The sequence below is a fragment of the Scyliorhinus canicula genome, chromosome 5 (genome assembly GCF_902713615.1).
Source record: "Scyliorhinus canicula chromosome 5, sScyCan1.1, whole genome shotgun sequence".
NCBI lineage: Eukaryota > Metazoa > Chordata > Chondrichthyes > Carcharhiniformes > Scyliorhinidae > Scyliorhinus > Scyliorhinus canicula.
Genome location: NC_052150.1, coordinates 45445189 through 45470626, shown reverse-complemented (window position 1 = coordinate 45470626; position 25438 = coordinate 45445189). Strand labels below are relative to the sequence as shown.

The window sequence follows — 25438 nt, the reverse complement described above, 5'->3', positions numbered from 1 at the left end:
CTGATTGAAAACCTCCAATGAATAATTTACTTTCCTTTAGAGCCAAACCATTTAGGCTAGGGAGTAGATTGCTGCCAGCTGAGGAAATTAGCCACCTTTTGTCCCAGAACAGCACTAAATTCACCTGGAATGCTGGTACCCGTCCTACGCTTAGCCTCAGGGCCCTTGCATTATAGAGAGAGAAAACCAACCAGGTTCTTGCTCCTGTTCAATATCCTGCAATGTTGCTGGAGGTTTGTACAAGATTGGTGGGTGAGGGCAGATTGGGTTCACTGGCGATACGTGCCGCCTATCCCTACATTTGAATAGTTGTTAATTCAGCATGACACCATGTCCAGTGTGGGCGGTGTGTGCTTTCAGTAAACCAACCATTTTGGGAGGGGAGGGTTGTCAATGCTTTCAGTAGTCCACCCTGAGGGAGTGGTGTCAGGGGAGGGAGTAGTGTTGTGCATCAGTGTTCCTGAAGTCCAGTGACGGGAGGGGTTTACTGCTTTCAGAAGTCCATTGACAAGGGATTGATTCATTGCTTTCGATATCCCAATGAGGGTTGGGGGATCACTACTTTAAGTAGTCCAGTGAAGGGTGGTGAGTGCTTCCAATATATCAGTGAGGAGGCTGTCAGTAGGGGGAATACAAGAGTGGCATAATGGATACAGGAGGGGGTGACTCTCTCTGGAAATAGAGAAGCGATAAGCTACCATTCATTGTATACAATTGTCCTTTTTTGTTGCAGCATTGTAATAGATAATGCAACTTATCTACTCCCATGAGTTTTTCTTTTTAATATTTTTTTTCCAATTAAGGGGCAATTTAGTGTGGCCAATCCACCCATCCTGTGCATCTTTGGGTTGTGGGGGTGAGGCCCATGCAGACATGGGAAAAATGTGCAAATTCCCCACGGTCAGTGACCCAGGGCTGAGATTCGAACCCGGGTTCTCGGTGCTGTGAGGCAGTAGTGCTAACCACTGCACCGCTATGCTGCCCTTCCCATGAGTTTTTTTTTACGCTGTTAGTAAGCATCAAATATTACACTCACACTCCTCTGGGCAATTTTTCTTAACCTCTGTCCTCCATCAAATAGTCCTGAGGCATCTTTGAGAAAAATTACTGGCAGAACAGAATTCTCTCACGTTGGTTGTCACAATGCTCGCTCTAAATTGTTTCACTGGATCTGAAGCGAATGCTCCTTTTCGATGGATTAATCATTTCTTATGTTATTTCCCTCAAATCAGCTGTTGCTTGTGACACGCGAAACTGCTAAGTTTTCATCCTAATTATTACTCCCATCAGTGTGGGCATCATCACACACCGATGATATAGAACATACTGGTCGTCACTATCACCTGCTATTCTTGAAAGAAAGCAAAGGCTCAAAATGACCAACGGGGGGGGAACCTCTAAAATATTGGTAAAGTCTTGCATATAGCATTCCTTTCCTGTAAGTGTCACATTCTCTGTTACACGCCCCTTTAATTCTTGCTGGAGAAATGGCATGTATCGTGATTGGAAAAAGCTTATATTATGTGAGCAATAGAACAAGTTAATTACCCGTCATATATCCCCATCATTCTATTTACATCTGGGAGGAACAGTAGATTCTCTTTCGATGCCCAGGCTTCTGATGATTATATAAACCAGTCCAACTTCATTTTTTTGTCATAATTGCCTCTAATTGAATTACGGTACAGCTGTAAAATACCCTCCCTAGGTATTGCGGGTTAGGGCAGCACGGTGGCACAGTGGGTTAGCCCTATTGCGCCTCAGCACCGAGGTTCCAAGTTCGATCCCGGCTCTGGTCACTGTCCGTGTGGAGTTTGCACATTCTCTCTGTGTTTGTGTGGGTTTTGCCCCCACAACCCAAAGATGTGCAGGCTAGGTGGATTGGCCACGCTAAATTACCCCTTCATTGGAAAAAATGAATTGGGCACTCTAAATTTTTTTTTAAAAGGTATTGCGGGTTATTTGCATTAATGTTTTCCACACTGCGTGCATTCACTACCCTCAAAATACCATACCTTCCACAGAAACCAGGAATCCAGGGAAGTCCTGTTAGCATTTTGGAAACACAAATAATTGGAAAATTCTCCCACAATCCAAAGATGCGCAGGGTAGGTGGATTGGCCGTGCTAATTTGCCCCTTAGTGTCCCGGTTAGGTGGGATTATGATAATAGGGCAGAGGAGTGGGCCTAGATAGACTGCTCTTTCAGAAGGGCTGTGCAAACGCGATGGGCCGAATAGTCTTCTGCACTGTAGGGATTCTAACTGGCCCAAAAAGTACAATAAATTCCAGGAACATAACATAAAAAAAGGCATTTGGACCATCTAGTGCATGACGGTGTTTATGATTCATGTGAAGAGATGGTTCTAATTCACTGCCCGACCTGTTTCCTTATCATTTTATTCCCTTTTCCAAAAACCACTTTCCTAAACCTAAATGTTGACACTTTCATGATCTGACATCTGATATCTGCTCTACATCTCTTGAGAATGGAAAATATTTTAATTGAATCTGGATATTCTACTCTGATTTATCACTTACGGAGTGTAAGGGCACTTTTTTTTTAACAATCCAAAGACACCAGAGGATAGTATTTACTTGGTGCATCAGGGAGTGCAAATCAGGATCCTAGCGGTGAAGGAAAATCCTGTTGGACCCACAGATCTCTCCAACCCAATCCCTGATGAGCATTCAAGTTAGTGAAGGTTATCCTGTAATACTGGACACATTAATTGAGTTTTGCTACCGATGAATCCTCTCATCGCACAAAATGACTTCTCTACAAGGTTGACCCAGTAAAAGTTTATGGGTTGGGTTTGAACAGAAGGCCCTTGTCTGTTGTCCTTTTTGTGTTGCTTCCTCTATTGTATATGGGCAGTTTTTTTCCTTTCAAGGTTGCTTGTGTCCTTTAGTCAGATCTGCTATTCTGTTCTCCTCTGGTTAAACATGGAATGTCAAAATATACAGTATACCCCTGTTGGTTGAGTGTGTTCCCAGTGTCGTGTGACGATGGGTCAGTTCTCAGGGAATCCCCATTAACTTGAATGGAATGTTACTGGAGCATGGATGGCTAACATCTTGCCAGCGAGAGATGAAGGGGAAGACCAGGAAAGGCCAAAAATCGAACTGAACAATATAGAGCTCTTTTCTCTCAACAATGACCCAATACAGCTCTTTAAAATTATGACGATAATGGGGTTTGATAGGGTAGACATAGAGAAGATGCTTATACTTGTGCGGGGTCCAAAATTAGGGACCGCTGATACATGATGGTTATTAATAAATAAGGAACTTGGGAGAAATAATTGGCATGGATGCATTTAACAGAAGCTAGATAAGTGAGGAAGAAATGCCTAGAAGGATTGGTTAATAAGATTAGATGAAGTAGAATGGAAGGAGTCTTATGTTGATTATAATGTTTATGTAAGTTCGGTTAATTGGTCTCTCTTTCGGCAAGAATTCTATTATCGAAGAAAGCCACAAATAAATGACCATATCTAACTTTTTCCCTAACTGCTGGAGAGTGTTTACAAGTGAAAGCACTCCACTTCAGTTTTCCTTGCCCCCTTAAGTCGTTGGAATATCAGAAGATTGCCAAACACGCTGGCCCACAGGGGCACTGAGATTGTGAAATAGGTGATGCAGAAAAGAAGCAGCTCAAGTACTTACTGAAAGATCAGTGGTACATTTAATTTTTTTTTGTTGCAGATATCGAGGTAGATTTTTCTGGTTTCCCCCACCCAATGTGCAGGAATCTCTGAGCACAGCAGGTACTGAAAATCATGCGGACTTCTTCACATAAATCCCTCCTCATGCTTTTCTCTTTATCTAGGGAACAGAACCAGGAAAACACTACCAATAAAATGCACAGCAGTTGATTTAAAACCAAACATTTTGCAAGTTGCTTCACCTGAGTTGACCGTTAATGTTCATGTCTAAACTCTTGGAGAGGGACACCCGATCCACAACAGCTAAAATAAAATTTAAAAATTCACAACATCCATAGGTGAGGGAAAAAAAACTGAAGTGACTGTTCATGAAATCTAATTTTTCGAATATCCGAGGTTAGGATTGAAAACTTTGGTGCTCAATTAACCATTGGTATTGAGAATTTGCATGACATCTCCACTGTTTTGTTTTTTTTAGAAGTCCATCTGGACCCCTCCAGGACGTGGTGCCCCAGAGTTCAATGTCAAGCTGTGTGCCAGATTGATGCGGCTGATTCTCATCAGGCTGTACCAGTACAATGCCCCTCCTGCCACCTACAGTTTTGCTCCATTTGCAAGGCCAACTGGCATCCAGGGCAAGCATGTCAAGAGAGCCAGCCCTTTATGTCTTCGAAAGCAGATGGTGCTGGGTAAGAATTATGAAGCAGGAAACGGTAGCCTTTCTGTTCCCTGGGTCGGCAACACTTTGGGTGGGGAATCCCACCCAAACGATGCATATTTCCTGACGGTGGAGGTGGCTCGCTATTGGATGGTGGCGGGATCTACCGCTCCTGCTAATGTCTATAGGGCTTTTCATGCTCCGCACCCTTTATGCTGGGGAATGCGCCGCAGGGGGTTGCCATTGGCGGGACAAGGCAATCCTGTTGGCGGGAAGGGACGGAAAAGTTTGGCTCTTGTGCCTAACATGAGATACAACCATGAAAAGTCATTGCAAAATGGGAATAACAGTGTTGTATTATGGTGTTACACTCAAAGATTTGGGGTATCTAACATGGGCTTTTTATTTTGACATGTTTATTGGAGTATAAAAGACAAGTTGACAACCACAGTGAGCATTAAATTTCGAGCTCTAAATTAACTAACAAAGTACTTGAATCATCAGAACTAAATGTAACATTTTCAGAAGAAATGGAAAAAGAACATCATAGAGGTTCAAATGTAAATAATTTAAAAATTGCCCGGTTCATGTTGGTGTTGATCATCTACATGAGCATTAGGAGCACCATGTGCTGGTTTAGCCCAGTGGGCTAAATAGCTTGCTTGTAATGCAGAACAAGGCAGCAGCGGGGGTTCAATTCCCGTTCCAGCCTCCCTGAACAGGCACCGGAATGTGGTGACTAGGGGCTTTTCGCAGTAACTTCATTTGAAGCCTACTTGTGACAATAAGCTATTATTATTAATGCCCATGGGCGGGATTGCGCACCTTGTGCCACACGTAGCGGAGTTCCCATGAGGCAGAAAATCCAGCATCATGAAGGAAAATGGGTGTTGTTCCTTTTCCAGTGCTCTGGACCCCCCGCTGGCGGCTGGATTAGAGTTCACGCCCTGCATCAGCAGGAGGATACGAATGGGCCATTAAGACCCATTTTCATCCACTTAGCAGGCCAGGTACCATATTCTCCAGGCTTGTGTGATTCTCTGGCCTTCTGGGCTGGGAATCTCGTGGGCGAGAATCACTACTGGTTCTGGCAAGCGTGGCCCTGATGGTGGACCGAGGGGGAGCCTCTTGAGGGAGTTGCCACAAAGTCCATCCAAGGGCCACCTTTTCTCCACACCCCCCAGAATGCAAGACATGACAACCGCACCCTCCTACAGAGACCCCCTAAATAAAGAGACCCTCCCACAGTGACCCCCTAAAAGAGACGCTCCCAAAGCGACCCCCTAAATAAAGAGACCCTCCCACAGCGACCCCCTAAATAAAGAGACCCTCCCACAGCGACCCCCTAAATAAAGAGACCCTCCCCCAGCGACCCCCTAAATAAAGAGACCCTCCCCCAGCGACCCCCTAAATAAAGAGACCCTTCCACAGCGACCCCCTAAATAAAGAGACCCTTCCACAGCGACCCCCTAAATAAGGAGACCCTCATACAGAGACCCGCTAAACAAGGAGACCCCCCGACTCTATCTGGAAGCTGTAGAGCAGACCAGACCGAGTCAGTGAAAAAAATCACTGCTTTAACACTCACCTGTTGGCTCAGACACAGGAAGCAGCACTTTGATCTGCAAGCCATCATTCATTTCTTTTTGATATTGATTTTACTAAACTGATTGACAACTTCCACACAGCCCAGCTGTCAGCATAGTTCCATTCATCTTCCTTCATGGTTGAGTAACTCTTAAGGGCTCCAACCCCAATGTTTATAAACATCATACTTTGATTGAAGCTCCTGGACCACTTCAAACAGAGTTAAGTGTTGTCAATTTCTGGCTAGTCACCTCAATCACTCCATCGTGAAGGGAGGTGATTGGAAAGTACTTAGTTCTGTGCTGCTCAAGTTGGGATATTCCTGGGACGACTCCTAGCTCTAAACCTGCCTCCACCTCGAGGTGAATATTTAGCCCTCAGTGTCCATATCCCCAATTCCTTGCACTGTCTCGTGATGCTCTTTGTCTACATCACTGGCAGTCTGCATTTATAGCTCTCTAGCAGTTTAATGTAGTTACATGGTCCATTTTTTTTATTTTTCTGTAAATGATGTAAGCAATCTGGATGTCATCCAGTGTGTTTCCTTGAACAATACTTTTGAGAAATAGTTATAATAATACAGGACATAATTTAGGCGTGTTGAAATCATCAGAATTTTCACAGGTTTTTCTACATGTGTTTATATAAAGGTGGCTTTTTACTTGCTTGTAATTAAGTAATGAGTGAGGTACAGAGATTACTCATACCCATTCAACCACCCAAACCTGTTCCATCGCTCTGTTAAACCATGGCCAATCTGTGTCTTAACTCCATTTATTTGCCGTAGTTTCATGTCCGTCATTGAGTTTTTAGTCTGAGAATGACGTCACTGAGGTTAGCCTGTTCCTCGTTTGACTCCTATGTTTTGACTCCCATGTTAAGATCTCAAACTGCAGCTATGAAATCGCATTGCACATTCTGATGGGATTGCAGCTAAACTGCTTACTGTTGCTAAACACACACTGACTCAAGGTACCGAATTAAAGTGTGATTTTTACACCTAAATATAAAAGTCTAACTAATGTTATAAGCTCACGGCATTCACCAGAATAGTTGTTTATGTGTGAGTGCAAGAAACTAATCTAAGCCAAAGAATACCTTTCACAACATCAGGATGTCCCAATGTGCTTCACAGCCAATGAAGTATTTTCAAGAGCAGCCACTGTTGTAATACAGGAAATGTAGTAGCCAATTTGCAAACAGCAATGTTGCACAACAAACCATGTGATAATGCCCAGGTCATCTGTTGAAGTGCCAATCTAGATTCTTGTCTTCTGGCCTCTGGAGTGGGATTTGAACCCACAACTTTGAGCCAGGGGCCAGAGTGCTACCACTGAACCATAGATAGCAGTCAATACTGAATACAATCCAACAAACACAAGTACAGTGCAGAAAGAGGCCATTCAGCCCATTGAGTCTGCACCGGCCCTTAAAAGAGCACCCTACTCAAGCCCACATATCTGCCCTGTCCCCATAACCCAGTAACCCCAACTTAACCTTTTCGGACACGAGGGCAATTTAGCATGGCCAATCCACCTAACCCGCACATCTTTGGACTGTGGGAGGAAACCGGAGCACCAAGAAGAAACCCACGCATGCACTGGGAGAATGTGCAGACTCCGCACAGACAGTGACCCAGCCGGGAATCAAACCTGGGACCTGGAGCTGTGAAGCAACTGTGCTAACCACTATGCTACCGTGCTGCCCTTTTTATGTTGAAGGTCTTTGTTAGGGGGCAAACTAGCATGGTCGGCAACTGTGTGTATGCCTGGGTTCTTTGTTACTACATTAAATATGTTTGATTAAAAACCACAACAGCAACCTGCTGTTATAGCACCTTTTTTGTTGTAAAACGTCCCAAGGCACATCAGAGAGTGTTAGCAAACGAAACTTAACATTGAACAGCCACCATAAAGGAGATATTAGGAAGGACGGTCAAAAGCTTGGTCAAAGAGGCAGTTTGTAAGAAGCACCATGAAGTGGGAGAGAGATAAAGAGAGGTTGAGAGGGGGAATACAAGAGCTTAAGGGTAAGTCAACTCGAAATACAACCACCAATGGTGAAATTATTAAAATTGATGTTGTGCAAGTGTTTTGTAATGTGGAAGTGTTCTGAATTGGATGAGCACAGGTCTCAGTGTAGAGGAGATTACAGAGATGGGGAAGTCCAAGACCATGGAAGGATTTAAAAGGAAGATGGGAATTTTAAAATTGAGGTGTTGATGCCCAGCAGTAAATCAATGATTACTGTTTTTGGTTGAAGATTGGAAGCTTGTTAAGAGTGCACTGGGAATGGTTAGGTTTAGCGGTAACAAAGCCATGGATGAGGGTTTCAGCCACAGTTGAGTTGAGGCAGGAATGGAGACGGGTGATGATACAGAAGTGGAAGCAGCCGGTTTTCATGTTGATAGATGATCACCTTCAAGTCCTATATGACAAGATGATTGTGCACAGCCTAGTTTAATCTCCGCTGTCAGGGAGAAGAGTGGTGTTGTTAACTGGTGAGTGGAGTTTGTTGCAGTATTGAAGGTTATCCAATATTTTGTTGGAGGAAATTTCCGCCCATCAAGTACTGGATGTCTGACAAGTAGTTTAGACTTTTTTTAAAGACAGTGGAGGAGTTGAGAGAGGTGGTGTTGAGATATAGCCAATTCTTGTCAGCCTAGATGTGATTATTTAAGAAATGTTACTGGCTTTGAGAAGTTGCATTGTTGTGATAAATTTGCTTTTGATTAATTTCTGTGTGATGAACAGTTCACCGAGTTGTGCAAAGGATTCATCACTCTTTTTAAAAAAAAAAAAGCAGATGTGGGTTGGTTCTTTCCTGGAAGTGGAGCTTAGGCAGCCATGGGTGTAGCTGAGAGTAAAATTCTGGTTAAAAGGCACTCTATTCTCTGGACTCCGTCCCAGTTCTAAGTGACATTTCAGGCCCTTGACAAAGTTACTCATTGCATTTCTGGCAGTGGCACCACATGCCAAGAAAGTCGTTCAAAAACATTTTGAAATGATTATTTTTAATCATTGCCCACCATGGGCAGCGGTGCAACACAATTCCTCCTAACGCAATTGTAAATGAGCTAAAGTGACAACGTCCACCACAGAAAGTCACCCCCTCACCCCTCCACTCTCCATGACTGCTTCTGCCCTTCATGTTAACTCACCCGGAATGGGAAATAGGCAGACCTCAGGAGCCATGTTGAAATGAAATCTAAAAATCTAATACATCGTACGCTATCTTCAGAAAAAAAGACCCTTCTTGAAAGCCCATTCAAATCTTTTAACTCAAAGTTTTTGATCGCAGAAAAACAAACCACTTGTGTTCATACCACATCAAAAACAGCTGAACACTTAATAGGTTCCTAAACAGTCAATAGGTTCCTAAACAGTCAATCAAACTGTGTATTCAGAACACCTGGTGAGATTATTATAGCTGTTGGAAGTCAGCGAAGCATTCAGAAACAGCTCTTGGGGAAATGCCAACAAAACATTTTTGAAACTGCTCAGACAGATGCTATACCATGTCTAGATGATTTTTAAAAACTCTCATTGACAACTGCAGCAAGGGCTTTAAAGCCTAAGAGCACAGGAAGAAGACAGTTGGAGAGACCTTATCCACCCTTCAAGAGCCTGTGGGTGGGATTTTTCAGTTTCCCGCCCCCCCCAGCACAGTATATTTTCTGGTGGCAACCACAGCTTGCCATTGGCTAACGGTGGGATCTTCTGGTCCCGCCTACATCTATGGTGTTTTGCATAGTTCGCCCGGACACCCCTGCTGCTGGACACCCCACCATGAGGGGTTACCATTGGCAGGAACGGAAGATCTTGCAGACGAGAAGGGGTGGAAAAACCTATCCTATATGTCCACCCCATAAATTTGTAACTGCTACACTGCAGTTTAAGTCCCGTGCAGTAGCCAAATGGGGTCTGTGTGTACGCTGCACTGAGAGTTCTCTTGTCTATGATTCACCTCCTCCCTCCTTCCCATATCAGCAAAAATTGGGTCTATCTGAAATTGGAGCGGGACTTCCACATCTGGGTCCTGTCCGCCATTTTGGAAGCCCCAATCCAGGCCATGGAGTCCATAAATAAGAATCCGTCAACAAATAATCAGATTTCATGTGGGTCAGAATATAAACAATAGCTTTTGATATTTCTGTGTATTTGAAAATTTCAAAATGAGACTATATTCAGAGATTGATTTTTTTTTAATGGCAACTAATTTGTTTATTTCCTGGGTGGTGATTATGAAATCATTTGGTTATATGTAGAACAGTGGTTAGCACTGCTCCATCGATTCTGACCTCTGGTGACTGTGTGGAGTTTGCACATTCCCTCCGTGGGTTTCCTCCGGGTGCTCCAGTTTTCTCCCACAGTTGAAAGATGTGCAGGTTAGGTGGATTGTCCCTAGTGTCCAGAGGTTTGGTGATCGGGCAGGGGATTGGGCCTATGTCAGTTGCTCTTTTGAAGGATCAGTGCAGATTCGATGGGCCGAATGGCCACCTTTGCACTGTAGGGATTCCACGATTCTATATTGTACAATAATCGACATGACCTCTAGTGTGTGTTGGGATTGGAAATCGGCCTTAGTCTGTTCATTTTTTCAAAGTTGCAAGGTTAAAGGTACATTTTAATGAATTTAAACTAATCTTCTTTGTGCTTGCCTCTTTCTGTAGTGTTTCCTCCAACCAGGACATTGATGATCCCATCAAACAGTGTCCAGTGTGTCATATCTTCATAGAACGAAATGAAGGTTGCGCCCAAATGATGTGTAAAAACTGCAAGCACACCTTTTGCTGGTACTGTCTTCATAATCTGGATGTAAGTGTCTCCCTCAAAAAGCTGTTACTCACGCAGGGGTTACGTCAGTCGTATTCTTCTAATTTGTTGGAATGTTATCTAGGCTGGAGTGTTCATCTGTAAAGGGACTGATCTTGTGCATCAATCATTGTGTATTTGCCCGCCCCCACTCTGGACCCCACCATTGGCAATTGTGCCTTCAGCTGGCCAGTATGATAAAATCGCACTGCATGGAAGGAGGCCATTTTACCAAGGGTGCGATTTAAGTCATGTTTAATAGTGGGGTTGTTCTGTGCACTGCAGGCACCGAAAATCACCCCGCGATTAAATGGGACTCTGCTTCCTTTTTGGGCCCCGCCCCGCCAAGACAGCAGATAGCTTCATTTTTAAATGCCGCCCCAATTTCTCAGGACAACTTAACCAAGGCCTGATCCCCATGCATGGGCAACTTGACACTGTCAGTCTGACACAGGCAGTGCCCCTGCCAGGCTGACTGTGCCTGAGTGGCATCAGGGCTGCTAGAGTACCACCCTGCCAAGAGGCCGAACACCCACGTGCCTCCGAGACCCCTCCAAGTGCCGTTATGCCTGGTCTTTGGAAACCAGTGCTAAAGGGCACCAAGGCAAGGCCTCCCAGACACGGGCGTCCGATCCCAGCCCTTGGGATACTCTGGCGCGCACACATTCAAGTGGGGCTAACTGCTCACTTCAATATGCAAATCTGGATCCTGTCCAGTGAGAGTTGTGACATCACATGAGATCTTGTTGGATCTCTCAAGGCGTTGTAATTCTCGGTGAGATTTACTGGTCTTGTGTCACTGTTTCTTATTTGTGGATTCCATGGACAGAATTCTCTGGGTGTTCCTGCCAGCGGGATCATCCTCCAGTCCTGCCAATGATCGTCTTCAGAACATGATAATAAACCCCTGCAAATTGCTCAGCAGATTATGGTGTCAGTTAGCTCAGTTGCCTAGCTGGCTAGATTTCTCTTGCTAATTATCGTTAAGCTGTCCTCCATAGATACTGGCTCTCCTGCTAGTGGAATAGCTTTTGCGTATTTACCCTCTTAAAATCCCTCCTAATTTCAAATCTCTATTAAACTTGTCTATAATTTGCCCCACCCCGCAACATAAAACTCAATTATTTAAATCAAGCCGTTGGTCATTCTTTCTCGTGCGTTCTTCGAGATTCTTTCTTTTGATTAATGCTCTTGTGAAGCATTTGGGGATATTTTCTATGTTAAAGGTACTATGCAAATTCAAGCTGTTGCTGCCACAGTAGCAAATGTAATTCTAAGAGTGCTGCAAATGTCATTTGAGTTAATATTTGTAAAACAGAACAATACACCATTGCATGCGAATCTTCACACACAGCATTATTGATGGCAAAGTGGTATTGAACAAGCACATTGTTGATGACACTCGGTATAATATGACAGTGTGGTATACTCAGATGCAGGCAATTTCTATCTTTCAGAATGACATTTTCTTGAGACATTATGACAAAGGTCCATGTCGCAATAAACTTGGCCACTCCAGGGCCTCGGTTATTTGGAACAGAACTCAGGTGAGTGGCCCAACAGGGAAGGTGGAACCACTTAAATTCTGCATTGATGTGTTATGAGGAGATAATAATCTAGAATGCAGGTGTGAAGTACTCTGAAGGATATCTGGTCGCTAGTGCAGACTGAAGTAAACTGCTTGAATTATTCCCTGTCTTTTAACACTCCTTCACCTGGAGATGAAGGTAGTCCTTGACCCCATGTGTGCAACACCACTAGGAAATTGACACATGTGAGTTAATGTGTGTGTGTATGTATGTGTACGTTAACGGGAGAACCTATAGTTGGCATGGAATATGGTGCTCCAAGTGATTAAAGGTATATAAATCAAAGTTCTTTAAGCTATACAAAAATAAAATTACTGGTGTTCCTTTCTGGTGCAAACTTCTAGGTTCAATTTAAATGTTTAACATTTATTTTTTAAAACAAGTGAAGTGGGACGATAGTGGAGAAGATAACAAGTGGGCTCACAATCCTCCATTGGGAGGTATGCTGAGGTCCGTTTTGCTAAAATATTATTTAGTTAGAAATTTCTAGCGATTATGTACCTATAATGATTGCAGGAGAAAGCACTTGTGATGGAACTGGGAGTCTTGATATCTGTGCAGCTCAATTTGCTGATCCTATGCATCATGGAAACACTAAGCCCCGTGTCTTCTCTTTGCAGGTTGTCGGGATCCTCTTTGGACTGGGTCTTATTGTACTAGTCACATCTCCGCTTCTCCTCCTGGCCTCCCCATGCATCATCTGCTGTGCCTGTAAGTCCTTCAGGAGTAAGAGGAAACACCATGGCCCGCCATCTACTTAAACTGAGGAAAAACCCCGATCCAATGTCCTTCTGGTGCCAAGACTTCTTCACTCACCTGATCATTCTTTCAGGTGAAGTGCCTATTGGATCAGTGCTTTGGAAGCACCAATTATCTAGATTATGTGGTGGGATGGGAGTTGGGTGTAGCTTAGATTTTGGATACATCATTGTTGTAACTGAAGGGAACATGTCACACCAAAGCGAAGTTGGTGGATATTTTTTGACATTGCCCAACTATCTATATAATGCAAGCCGCTGCACTCCACATTTTTTAATATCTGAGGATAACTATATGCCTTCAACTAGTTGTTCTCCGCCGTCTCCTTCCCTCTCTTTCCCCTACCTCCTTCCCTTCTCTGTCACCATCTCCTCTTTCTCCTCCCCACCCCCAGTTCCATTGATTTGTTTTGGCCTCTGGGCAGGGTGAGATTCTCAATTCCAACTTCCTCCAACTCCTGGTCAATTAAATGTCCAACATAAAAATGCTATAATCAGTAATGTGTATAGAAACAGTGGCATTTACATGGAAGGGGAAACTTGAGGCTGGAACTCAAAGCAATCTGTCCTGTTGGATGAGAAACTGTATTGCTTTACCACTAGGCCTACACTCGATGTTTGGACTATGGTTGTTGTTTCGTTAATGCATTGCTCGACTTTACTTTTCCCACCAAACACTAACTTATTTGCTAATACAAGCTATGTGTGTTTTGCAACAAAAGCACCAATTGTGCAACTGAGTGACAAACCTTCTTGGGGTCTACCATGAGTGGAACGAGGGCTAGAGCAGTTAATATAGACATGATAAAGGAAATGACATGCCTGTAGTGAACAGAACATGCACACATTTACATATGCCGTTGGCACTAAATTGTGCCAACTGAGTACGCTATGGATTGGGAATAGCAGTTTCAGAGAAAGCAGATTAATTTGTTGGCTGAAGTTATAGCCAGAAAATTCCTTTCAAAGGGCTGAATTGTCCTGCTCCTGTGGAGGCAGGGTCAGGAGCAAACTGTCTGATGTGTTCCAGCCTCCAACAGATCTTGGGGGTCAGTGTATCAGTTATGGGCCCGGTAGCTGTGGGTAGCTAATTGGGCCAATTGAGGGAATGCTGATGGTGCTGTTCCAATCTTCACATTGGCGGACAGGCCCCTTCGCTAAGGCCGGTGTCCGGCGAGCAACTGGAGATGGCCTGCTCAAGACAGACTGGGGGCTACGGATGTGTGCATTCAATCACCTTAGCAGGAAGCCGCTGGGATGCGATGGTCACAGTCGCAGCTGCAAGTTTCTCTGTAGAGGTATCCCCTCTCTACAGTGGTGGCATAATAGTTGTGGCCATGTGTGTGTGTGTGTGTGGAAGTCAGTGGGCTGTGCAGAATTTGGGACTATTATGCCCATCTGTGCCTAAGTAGCTTGTGTTAGGAATTCAAATCTATCAAACTACATCTGTAGTGTTTAGTTAGTGGTTGTAATACTGCAAGTACTGATGACAATAAATCCATCAAAGAAACTTTTTTTTAACATGAGGGAAATGGTGCCTTTTGTCATCTGTCTGAATCGTACTTTTAAAGCAGTGGATGGATAATCTTCCCTCTGAATTTGCCTCCCTTTGAGTGTATGGGTTAGTCCTGTGGGTTCTTCTGTTTAGCATCTCAAAACGAAATATGGCTTATTCAACAGCACAGCGCTCTCTCTTGGGGTGGCACACTGGTTAGCACTGTTGCCTCACAACTGCATGGTCCCTGTCATTTCCTTCGTCATGTCAAAGTGGAGTTTGCACTTTCTCCCCATGTCTGCGTGGGTTTCCTCCAGGTGCTCTGGTTTCTTCCCACAGTCCAAAGATGTGCAGGTTTGGTGGATTGGCCATGCTAAATTGCCCCTTAGTGTCCAAAAGGTTAGGTGGCGTTTTGGGTGGGGTTACGGAGACGAGGTGGAGGCATGGGCTTAAGCAGGGTGCTCTTTTCAAGGGCTAGTGCAGACTCGATGGGCTGAATGGCCTCCTTCTTCACTGGAAATTCGATGATTCTATAGTCGCCAGGGGGCAAAGGTTTAAGGTCCGTGGGGCAAATTTTAGAGGAGATGTGCGAGGCAGGTTTTTTTACACAAAGTGGTGAGTGCCAGGAACGTGTTGCCAGGGGAGGTAGTGGAAGCAGATACATTAACGGCATTCAAAAGGCATCTCAACAAATACATGTGTAGGATGAGGATAGAGGGGTATGACACTAGGAAGTGCTGAGGGTTTTGGCCAAGGTTGGTATCATGACCGGTACAGGCTTGGAGGGCTGAAGGGCCTGTTCCTGTGGTGTTTTGTTCTTTGTTCTCTCGGTGCCTTCCCTGGTGGAAGTAGTTTATCAGCATCATCTGAACTTCAAGTTGTGTCTGTTCTTTAAACACACTCCAATCTGCATTACTCTGTGTAAGATGTACGGTTGTTGTTCCCGGGTTTTCCAGTCTTTCAGCAGCAGGTATTGTGGCGCAGAGCCAACTGCTGAATTCATTGAACTGAATTCATCATGGTGTCATTGTGTGATGGAAAGGGAATCATAGAATTTTACAGTAAGAAGTCTTACAACACCAGGTTAAAAGTCCAACAGGTTTGTTTCAAATCACTGACAGTGATGGGTCAATGAAAAAGCTAATGGTGATTAAGACTGGCCACATGTCCTTTCATGTAGGACAGGTTCAGACTGCTGGTGGCACCTCTTTATTGGAGACATCTAACCTCTGACCTGTACTGGAAATCAGAAAGTGCGCCTTGGGAAATGGGAATTACATAAAACCATCTGCCTGAAAATTAACATCTCCTCCCCTAAATTAATGAAATTTGATTAGGTTTTTATTTTATTGTTGCCAGGAGTAACTAGCCCCAGTTTTAACCTCCAGGAGCTGGTGTAATTTGGGCTGCCATAAATCCCTGTTGTTACTGTTGCTGATATCGGGTGGGGTGTCTCTGGCATGTTGATTTCCCATGAAATTATGGTGCTAGAAATCTAGAGTTGTGAAGTAGGCCTTAAGACAGTTCCTGTGAAGCCGAACGTCACACCCGTCACATGGTTCTCTCTCCCATGAAGTAGCGTGTCACAGACCTTTTAAACAATTGGTTTTCAAGTGGCTGTGTGCTTTCTCCACCACTTTGCACATGTCTCGATCAACAGTGCAAAGTTTGAGTAGGTAGAATTAAATTCAGGACAGCTTCACTCCTGGGATATAGGCATCATTGTCAAGCTCATCCTTGCATACCCTCGAGAACGTTACGGTGATCTGCCATCTTGATTTGCCGCATCAGTATGTTGGGGATGGAGTTTCAGACTTTTGAAGGAAAGGTGATGAATGGCAAAAGCCTCGATGGTGTATGGCTTGCTCAGGAAATTGATTCTATAGAAGGAAGCCATTCGGCCCATCGAGTCTGCACGACTCTCCCAAAGAGCACTCTGCTTGGGCCCACTCCCTCGCCCTTTCCCCATGCCCCCCTCATTGATCATGACAAATCCACCAAACCGGCACGTCTTTGGACTGTGGGAGGAAACTGGAGAACCCGGAGGAAACCCACGCAGACATGGGGACAATGTGCAGACTCCACATAGACAGTCACCCGAGGCTGGAATTGAACTCTGGTCCCTGGCCCTGTGAGGCAGCAGTGCTAACCACTGTGCCACCGTGCTGCCCACTGTACCACCAGTCTTCCCATCTTTGTCTTGTCCTTCTCGGTGTGGCAGATCTTGGTCAGGCTATTAATCGATTACGACTGAGTGTCAAAATTCTTAAAAGTTGGTGCAGATTTCAAGGAACTTTTATGCGTTGGTATGTTTTTGTTTTGCTGGCCAGGGATAGGAAGCTTTATATTCTAGTCTTTCCCTCCCCCTTTCTTTCTGATCTCCTCTACCACGATTTATACTGCACTTTGTGTTTTACACACATCGGAGACTGCAGTGGGTGATGGTGGGGAGTCGGGGGTGGTCTGGAAGAATGTCTGCCTGAGTTTGAAACATCTCAAGTACTTTGTGAATCATGGAACACCTTTGCGCAGGTACATGGGGAAACAGTTCCACAGCCTGGAGGGTGTAAAGATGCATTGAGGTTTATACATTTTTTGGGGATCCTTGGGAAGCCCTTATTAAATACTTTAATTAATTTATTACATATCTTTAATTTCTTTCCTAAGGTAAGTAAGTCACATAGTGGGAACTTGTAAACTATTCTGACAAATGTACAAGCAGTGGCTCTGCCTCCCTATGCCCACCCTGCTGAAACTGGCAGACTTCACTCAAGAAGGGTCAGGTGGGCACACTACACTGATGGATGCAGCTGGCATCTTGACCACATTGCAACTGCAAATAGAGTTGCCAACTCTAGTTGGAGGTCAGGTTTCATCAAACGACCTCCTGCTTTCAATGGGCTAGTCAAGTCGTCTTTATCTCCCATATTCCAGAATTTAATAGAAAAAAAACGAATGTAAGAGAAAATGGAGTGGGGAAGACACACACACCTTACACACCTTGCACAATGTTTCATTGCCATAAAATGATGGGAACAACATTGTAAATTCATGCACTTTATATCTGTGTACATATACATAAGTCTCCATATAACTGTGCCATATTGCTAAATAATGTTCAAGGTTTGTAAGAAGATAATAGTTTGGAAGGTTATGTATATTTTTGTTTTGATATTAAAATAAATCTTATTACTTATCCTTGTATAGTGTTTTTTTTAATTGACATTGGCCGTTATCCTCTGCACATCATCATGCCACTGGAAGAGCTGACTGATAATTCCTTCAGTCTCAGTGAGGTTTATGGCATTGATATTTTTAGTGTGGCCGAGGGTTTATTGCAGGCTACCTTCCCCTCACCTGTGACTTGTCAGTCTTTTCTGGGCCACGGTTAAAACACTGGGAGATTCGGATCTCTCTTTTGTCTGCAAGGAAACAATGGGAACGCTTGTTGGAAGTGAGGGCTACTCTATTTGCCGTAAAGCACAATCTCACCGTGTGTACACATTAAGCATTTACCTTGTGAGGTGATTGCCAGCAGGGGGGATGATCGAACCCATAAGGCCAGTTTGTGGGGTTTGGCCATAGAGGTGATGGCTCAAATCATTCCATGTTGTGATCCTCTATCAAGATTGCTTGCAAATGGAGATGCCCAACAAGTGAGTTGAGGGATATTGGAAGAAGAAGCACAGCTGTCGTTCGTTGAATTTAGTGGATGGAAAATCAGATGATGCTTGTTTCTGATTTCCTGCTGAACCCTGGAATCCTCCCTTCCCATTGGACTGGAGTGCGCGAGTTTCCAAAACAGTGATGTGATCTCTTGGCTAACTTGTCGGTCATTAACCAACAAGAGCTTGAAAATGGTGGAGTGCAGTCGGGAAAGGCACGACTAAAGAGCCCTGTTGTGCCATGTATGTTCAGTGATCATTTAAAGCTGGGAGTTTACCCTAAGATACTACTGTCCTTGAGGAAAAATAAATCCAATAACTTTCCGTTGTTTTTGGTTTGGTTAACCTTTTGCTGCTATCACATGGAGGAAAGAGAAGGTGCTTTCTCTATCTGCTCATCCACATGATTGACTGTTAGTAATCCCAAAAAGCAGCTCAATTGCAACAATAATTGTTGTGTTATGCTGCTTCAGATAACACAGGCTGCTACTTGCTGCAGTCTTAACTAAAGGATGCTCCAGACTCTGAAATGAGTTTAACGTATTTATTGAACTATTAACACAGTTCTCAAATGTGTTTGACTCTCTGCTAATCTAACTGTAACTGTACCAGCTTGCTCTAAGCCACGTGCTGGGGTATGATGCTGCTGATCAACCCTATCTAACTCTCTAGATGTCTGTCTGTGGAAAGAGGCAGGGTGTGAGTGCCTCATCCCTTTTATAGTGTTTATGTCATGTCCCCTTGTGGTGATGCCACCTCTTTTTTTTCTGATTGCCCATTGGTTGTGTCCTATTCTGAGTGTTCATTGTTTGCATGTTTGCATATCATGACAATAATCACCGTTATCTACAGCAGTGGTGGGCAACTTGCAGCTTGGGGGCAACATGTGGCCCATCTGGGTTCTGAGTGCAGCTCACGAAACATTTTGTTGACTGTTGCCCATGCGCAGGGTTACCGCATTCCGCTGATTTCCGTCTGCCTATTTTTTTTTCCTACCGCTATGACTGAAGTGGTGCGTACAGAAAGCAAGGGCAAGTGAAGCCTGCTGATTGCACACAACATTTGACTGTGAGCTGTGCACTCCCTCTGCATCTAAGTGTAAATATTTCTTTTGTTTTTACCACTTGAAGTTGTTGATGGTTCTATTTATACATAGATGATTAAGCATTTCCTATAACTTGTTATGAAATATTAACTGTGCATTAGATGTATTCCATAGAATCCCTACAGTGCAAACGGAGGCCATTTGGCCCATTCAGTCTGCACTGACCCTCTGAGAGAGCACCCTTCCTAGGCCCACTCCCCCTGTATTTCTGTAACCCACCTAATCTGCACGTTTTTGGATTGTTGGAGGAAACCAGAGCAACTGGTGGAAACTAACGTAGACACTGGGCGAATGCGCAAACTCCACACAGTCACCCAAGGCCGGAATCAAACCCTGGCGTTTTGAGGCATGGTTAGTGAACAAGCTTGATTGCAGTTTTGCGACCTGGCTCACTGATGTGAAGGATGTGCCAGGGGGCCACCCTGCCCAGAGGGCAAGCCCCTGGGGACATTCAATCCCCTGGGAGACCCGACCCCCGGTGCCATGAATGGCGCTCTCCCATGGTCTCCGAGGCAAAGGGACTAGATCCTTTATTGCCTTGGGAAACTGCATATTAGAGCGAGATTAGCTGTTTTGCTCTTGTATGCAGATTTGCAATAAAGTGATCCCACCCACAATAGGTGGAATTCACATCGCAGGGGCAGCACGGTAGCATGGTGGTTAGCATAAATGCTTCACAGCTCCAGGGTCCCAGGTTCGATTCCCGGCTGGGTCACTGTCTGTGCGGAGTCTGCACGTCCTCCCCGTGTGTGCGTGGGTTTCCTCCGGGTGCTCCGGTTTCCTCCCACAGTCCAAAGATGTGCGGGTTAGGTGGATTGGCCATGCTAAATTGCCCGTAGTGTCCTAAAAAGTAAGGTTGGGGGGGGGGGGGGGGGGGGGTCGTTGGGTTATGGGTATAGGGTGGATACGTGGGTTTGAGTAGGGTGATCATTGCTCGGCACAACATCGAGGGCTGAAGGGCCTGTTCTGTGCTGTACTGGTCTATGTTCTAACGCCTCACGAGATCGTGCAAGTAGATCCCGGAAGTAGATCCCTGGCTTCTATTGGCCACATTGCGCCACGGCATGCTGCTTTTTGGCCACAGCATGGCCGATCGCGCCCGTTATTTATGCTGTGGCCTATACTCTGGACTCAAACTAAGAAAAATGCATAAGATGAATTTGGAAATGACTGGCTCCCCACAAAGACTCTTTTGATCCATTGGACCACTCCTAGAGTTGAAAACCGAATACACAGCTCATTTCCCAAATCTTCAATGAGTTTTCTGGCCGAATGCCTGTCCCACCTGTGCTTAAAACGATCAATGTCACAAGCTTTAATTGAGTAGTCCATTCCAAATCCACCACCTCTCTGTGAAGCTATTATTCATAGAACAGAATCCCTTCAGTACAAAAGGAGGATACTTGATCCATTGAGGCCACACCAACGCTCTGAAAGATAATCCTTCCCAGGACTAACCCACAGCCCTACCCCCGCAAACCCCACTTAACCGACACATCTTTGGATTGTGGGGGGAAACTGGAGCACCCGGAGTAAACCCACGCAGGCACTGGGAGAATGTGCAAACTCTACACAAACAGTCATCCATTGAACCTATGTCCATGATGCTGCGACAGCAGGGCTAGCTACCTTGCTGCCCGAATTTGCTCTGTCCGTTCAGTTTCCCTCTCTTGACCCTGATTCCAAATTTGCAGGGCTTCAGAGTTTCAATATGTTGATAGCCTAGAGGATCTTGTCTGACTAGGAGCCTCTCTCAGATCTCCAGTGCAAGTAAGTTTAGTGCCTGTAGTCTTAGAATAGAATTCCTACACTGCAGAAGGAGGCCATTTGACTCATCGAGTCTGCATCAATCCTCTGAAAGGGCATCCCACCTAGGCCCACTTCATCTCTGGACACCAAGGAGCAATTTAGCATGGTCAATCCACCTAACCTGCCCTTTGGACCGTGGAAGGAAACCGGAGGAAATCCAAGAGAAAGTTCAAACTCCACACAATCATCCAAGACCGGAATTGGACCTGGGTCTCTGGCACTGTGAGGCAGCAGTGCTGACCACTGCGCTGCCCCTGTAGCTTAAGTTATTGTTTGGGTAACCCTTTGCTGGGTATATAGCCCAACTGTGCCAGCCACTCACTGGTGACATAGAGAATAAGTGTTTAAAAAGAATTAGGAAATACATTTTTGGCCTTGAACAGGGGTAGGCCACTGAGCCATATGAACCTGTCCTGCTATTCAGTTAGACCGTTAGTGAGCTGTAGCTCAACTGAATTTGATCACCATTTCTCCAGGTTACATGGTGCAATCGCTGAACAAAAATCTATCACTTTGTCTTGAAAGATCCAACTCCCCCAGCTCCCACAGGGTTGAATTTTCTCATTTATGCAGAGTGCTGGCTGAAGCGGGAAGCCCAGTGTGTGGCTCTCACTGGACTCTGCAAAAAAAACAAAAAAACAACCTGTTGTAAACCTTGCCGACAATGGAGGGGATATCCCAATACTGGGGGGGGGGGGGGCACGATATGGTTGGGAAGCACTTTAACGACTTACAGTTTATTTAAATAAGGTTGCTGACATTTCTGGGTGGGAACCTTGTTATGTCACCAGCCGGGGTGTGGGGGGGGGGAGATTTTGAAAGCGAGATCTCACCAGCGAGATTCCCGTTTTCATACACTCGTGCGATTGTACCCATGTCGCTGTTTGTGCCGGCAGTGAACTCGGGTGCAGAATCCTAGGCACAATCTTTTTGGGGGTGCGAGGTCCACATTTCGACTCAACTTTTTTTGTGAAGCAGCATTCCTCCAGTTTGTTGCTGAATATTTAAGGCTCAAATTTCAATAACACCTCATCGTCTGGTATGCACCATCTATAATTGAAAGGATCTGTCAAATAGTCCTCTCTCTAGATGTTTGTGCCAAGGATCCAAGTTAGTTGTCTGACGCCCTCTGCTGCTAGAAAAGTCTTAGTCCCTGATCCTTGTTGGCCTACTGCTTCCCATGGCATACTGAGGGCCGAAACGCAAAAACTGCCACCCCTTTGGCATTAAACCACTTTGACATCCTCACAAATAAATGGGCTTCTAAAAACTGCACCCGGTTTTCCATAGTGACGCTTTGGATCCATCTACTGCCATCAACACATTTTCAAGGTTTTTTTGTTGTCAGTACCAACTGAACAACTGCTCCAACAGCACCGATTTGTGCTTGTGTTTAACTATAATACTGATAGTGGCACCATTCTTAGTCAATATCACCACCACTTACATTCCCTTTGTCCTTTTGTCCACGTTATCCTTGTCAATCTCCACTTATCGCTGGCCCTTTATCCAACCCCAATGCTCCACGCCCCTTGCCGGCACCGTCTGCGCCGCACTCCCCTCCACCCGCAACAGTATTTTTATAATTTTTATGTGTTTTTATAACAAGATTTGAGGTTTCTGTGATGAGGTGTTATATTACACAAATCTTGCTTTTGTATTCGTTTTTCTCATCTGAAAATCTCATGATCTGATTAGCACAAAGAACCTCGATGTTTTCTGAATCACTGCATTTTCAGCTTCCAAAGAAACTTCCCACAGGCAACGCTAAACCCTCCAGGGAGGGGTATTTTACCAAGACCTAAAGTTACTGAAGGGCCCATGCACATGATTTAAGGAATGGAAGAAATAGGAGCAAACCTTATCCGACTCTTACCGATCAGTAAGATCATGACTGAATTCCTCTGTCAACTCCACTTTCCTGCCTTCTCCTATTGATTCCCTCAAGGCCCAAAAATGTATCGATCTCTGCCTTGAATGTACTCATTGACTGAGTACATGGCCCTTGAGGGTAGGGTAGTTCACAACTCTGTGTAAAGGAATTTCTCCTCGTCTCAATCCTAATAGGATGGCACCTTGCCCTGAGACTATGACCCTTAGTTCTAAAGTCACCAGCCTATCTCTCAACATCTACCTTTTCAATGAGACCACCTCTCATTCTTCTGAACTCCAGAGAAAATGACAACCCCTTTAATGTTCACTGAACTTAAAACCACAAAGCTTAAATCTATTTCAAACCCATTTATTTATCCATTAATTCTTGACGACGCAAACTGGACAAACAACCCGTGAAGAGGTTTCATGTACTTTCCTTCACACCAGCAACACATGACACTCAGTGGTCACAGTCTGTGGTCAGACATTCTCTGATTAGCTAATGGGTTTGGGCACCAAACATTGGAAACCACTTGTGCCTGTGGCCACGTCTTATGAGTCCTTTAGCAACAGTACACTCATTATTTCTTCAAATAGAGAGCTCTCAAATCTTGGGGATGTTCTGCATGTAGAATTTCCTTACAATTTAAAAAAAAACATCAAGGAATGAGGTTCAGGATTTGTGATGTTCTTCTTGTTGATTTCATGGTTCAAGTGTCAAATGCATAGCAGACCCGTCTGTGCTGTTTGAACTTTTGGGTCAATTTGCTAATTGTATACTTTCTGTGCCAGTCACCCCATTCACCCACAGGGACAGCAAAGCAGGAAATCATGTGCAATCCATGAAAGTTATGTGCTATGCGTATGAAATTTCCCACTGGAGAACACAGTCATTGGGAACGGCACCTTAACAAAGGGATTGAATTTCACTTGTTTTTTAGGTTGATTGGTTGCTAATGCCAGTGAATAAAAGAGCGATGTCTCAGGATTTGTAGACCGAGGGGCTATTGACTTATCAACGAGATTCCACTGCAGGACACGGTTTTGTTGCAGTATGGCAACTGCTCAGTCCAAGATTGAGAAAAACTACAGACCGTGGTGAACACAGCCCAACGCATCACACAAACTTGCCACCCACACACCTGTATACGCCTCTTGCTGCCTCAGGAAGGCGGCTGGCATTATCAGAGACCCCTCCCACCCAGGCATTGCCTTCTTCCAGACCCTTCCATCAGGCAGAAGGTACAGAAGTCTGAAGACTCACACATCCAGACAGAGGAACAGCTTCTTCCCCACAGTTTCAAGACCCCTCAACAACTTCTCCTCGGACTGATCTGTTCCCTGTAAGAACACTATTCACAACACCCGATGCTGCTCTTGTTCATGTATTTGCTTTGTTTGGCCCCTTGTTCCACACTGTAACCAATCACCATTTTGTCGATGTACCATTTGTCAATGTTCCCTGTTGATTATTCTTGTGTCTACTATGTATGTACTGTATACGTTCTTCAGCTGCAGAAAAAGCCTCTGACTATCCACTCTGTCTATGCCCCTCATAATTTTGTAGACCTCTATCAGGTCGCCCCTCAACCTCCGTCGTTCCAGTGAGAACAAACCAAGTTTATTCAATCTCTCCTCATAGCTAATGCCCTCCATACCAGGCAACATCCTGGCAAATCTCTTCTGCACCCACTCTAAAGCCTCCACATCCTTCTGGTAGTGTAGCGACCAGAATTGAACACTATACTCCAAGTGTGGCCTAACTAAGGTTCAATACAGCTGCAACATGACTTTCAAATTTTTATACTCAGTGCCCCGGCCAATGAAAGCAAGCATGCCGTATGCCTTCTTGACTACCTTCTCCACCTGTGTTGCCCCTTTCAGTGACCTGTGGACCTGTACACCTAGATCTCGCTGACTGTCGATACTCTTGAGGGTTCTACCATTCACTGTATATTACTTACCTGTACTAGACCTTCCAAAATGCATAACCTCACATTTGTCTGGATTAAACTCTATCTGCCATCTCTCCGCCCAAGTCTCCAGTTTAAATCCTGCTGTATTCTCTGACAGTCCTCATTGCTATCCGCAATTCCACCAACCTTTGTGATGTCCGCAAACTTACTAATCAGACCAGTTACATTTTCCTCCAAATCATTTATATATACTATGAACAGCAAAGGTACCAGCACTGATCCCTGCGGAACACCATTAGTCACAGCCCTCCAATCAGAAAAGCACCCTTCCATTGCTACTCTCTGCCTTCTATGACCTAGCCAGTTCTGTATCCATCTTGCCAGCTCACCCCTGATCCCGTGTGACTTCATCTTTTGTACCAGTCTGCCATGAGGGACCTTGTCAAAGGCCTTACTGAAGTCCATATAGACAACATCAACTGCCCTACCTGCATCAATCA

General features: G+C 44.7%; 1 protein-coding gene across 2 annotated transcripts in view; it reads left to right on the top strand.

The window, feature by feature from the left end:
• LOC119965943 (E3 ubiquitin-protein ligase RNF144B-like) overlaps positions 1-14622 on the top strand; it is an 81369-nt gene extending 66747 nt beyond the window's left edge. For both annotated transcript variants that reach the window (XM_038796973.1, XM_038796975.1), the window contains 4 exons: positions 4146-4356; positions 10585-10729; positions 12184-12273; positions 12936-14622. In XM_038796973.1, coding sequence (XP_038652901.1) covers positions 4146-4356; positions 10585-10729; positions 12184-12273; positions 12936-13076 — 587 coding nt within the window. In that variant the 3' untranslated portion in view covers positions 13077-14622. The remainder of the gene's footprint in view (positions 1-4145; positions 4357-10584; positions 10730-12183; positions 12274-12935) is intronic.
• The last annotated feature ends 10816 nt before the right edge of the window (positions 14623-25438 follow it).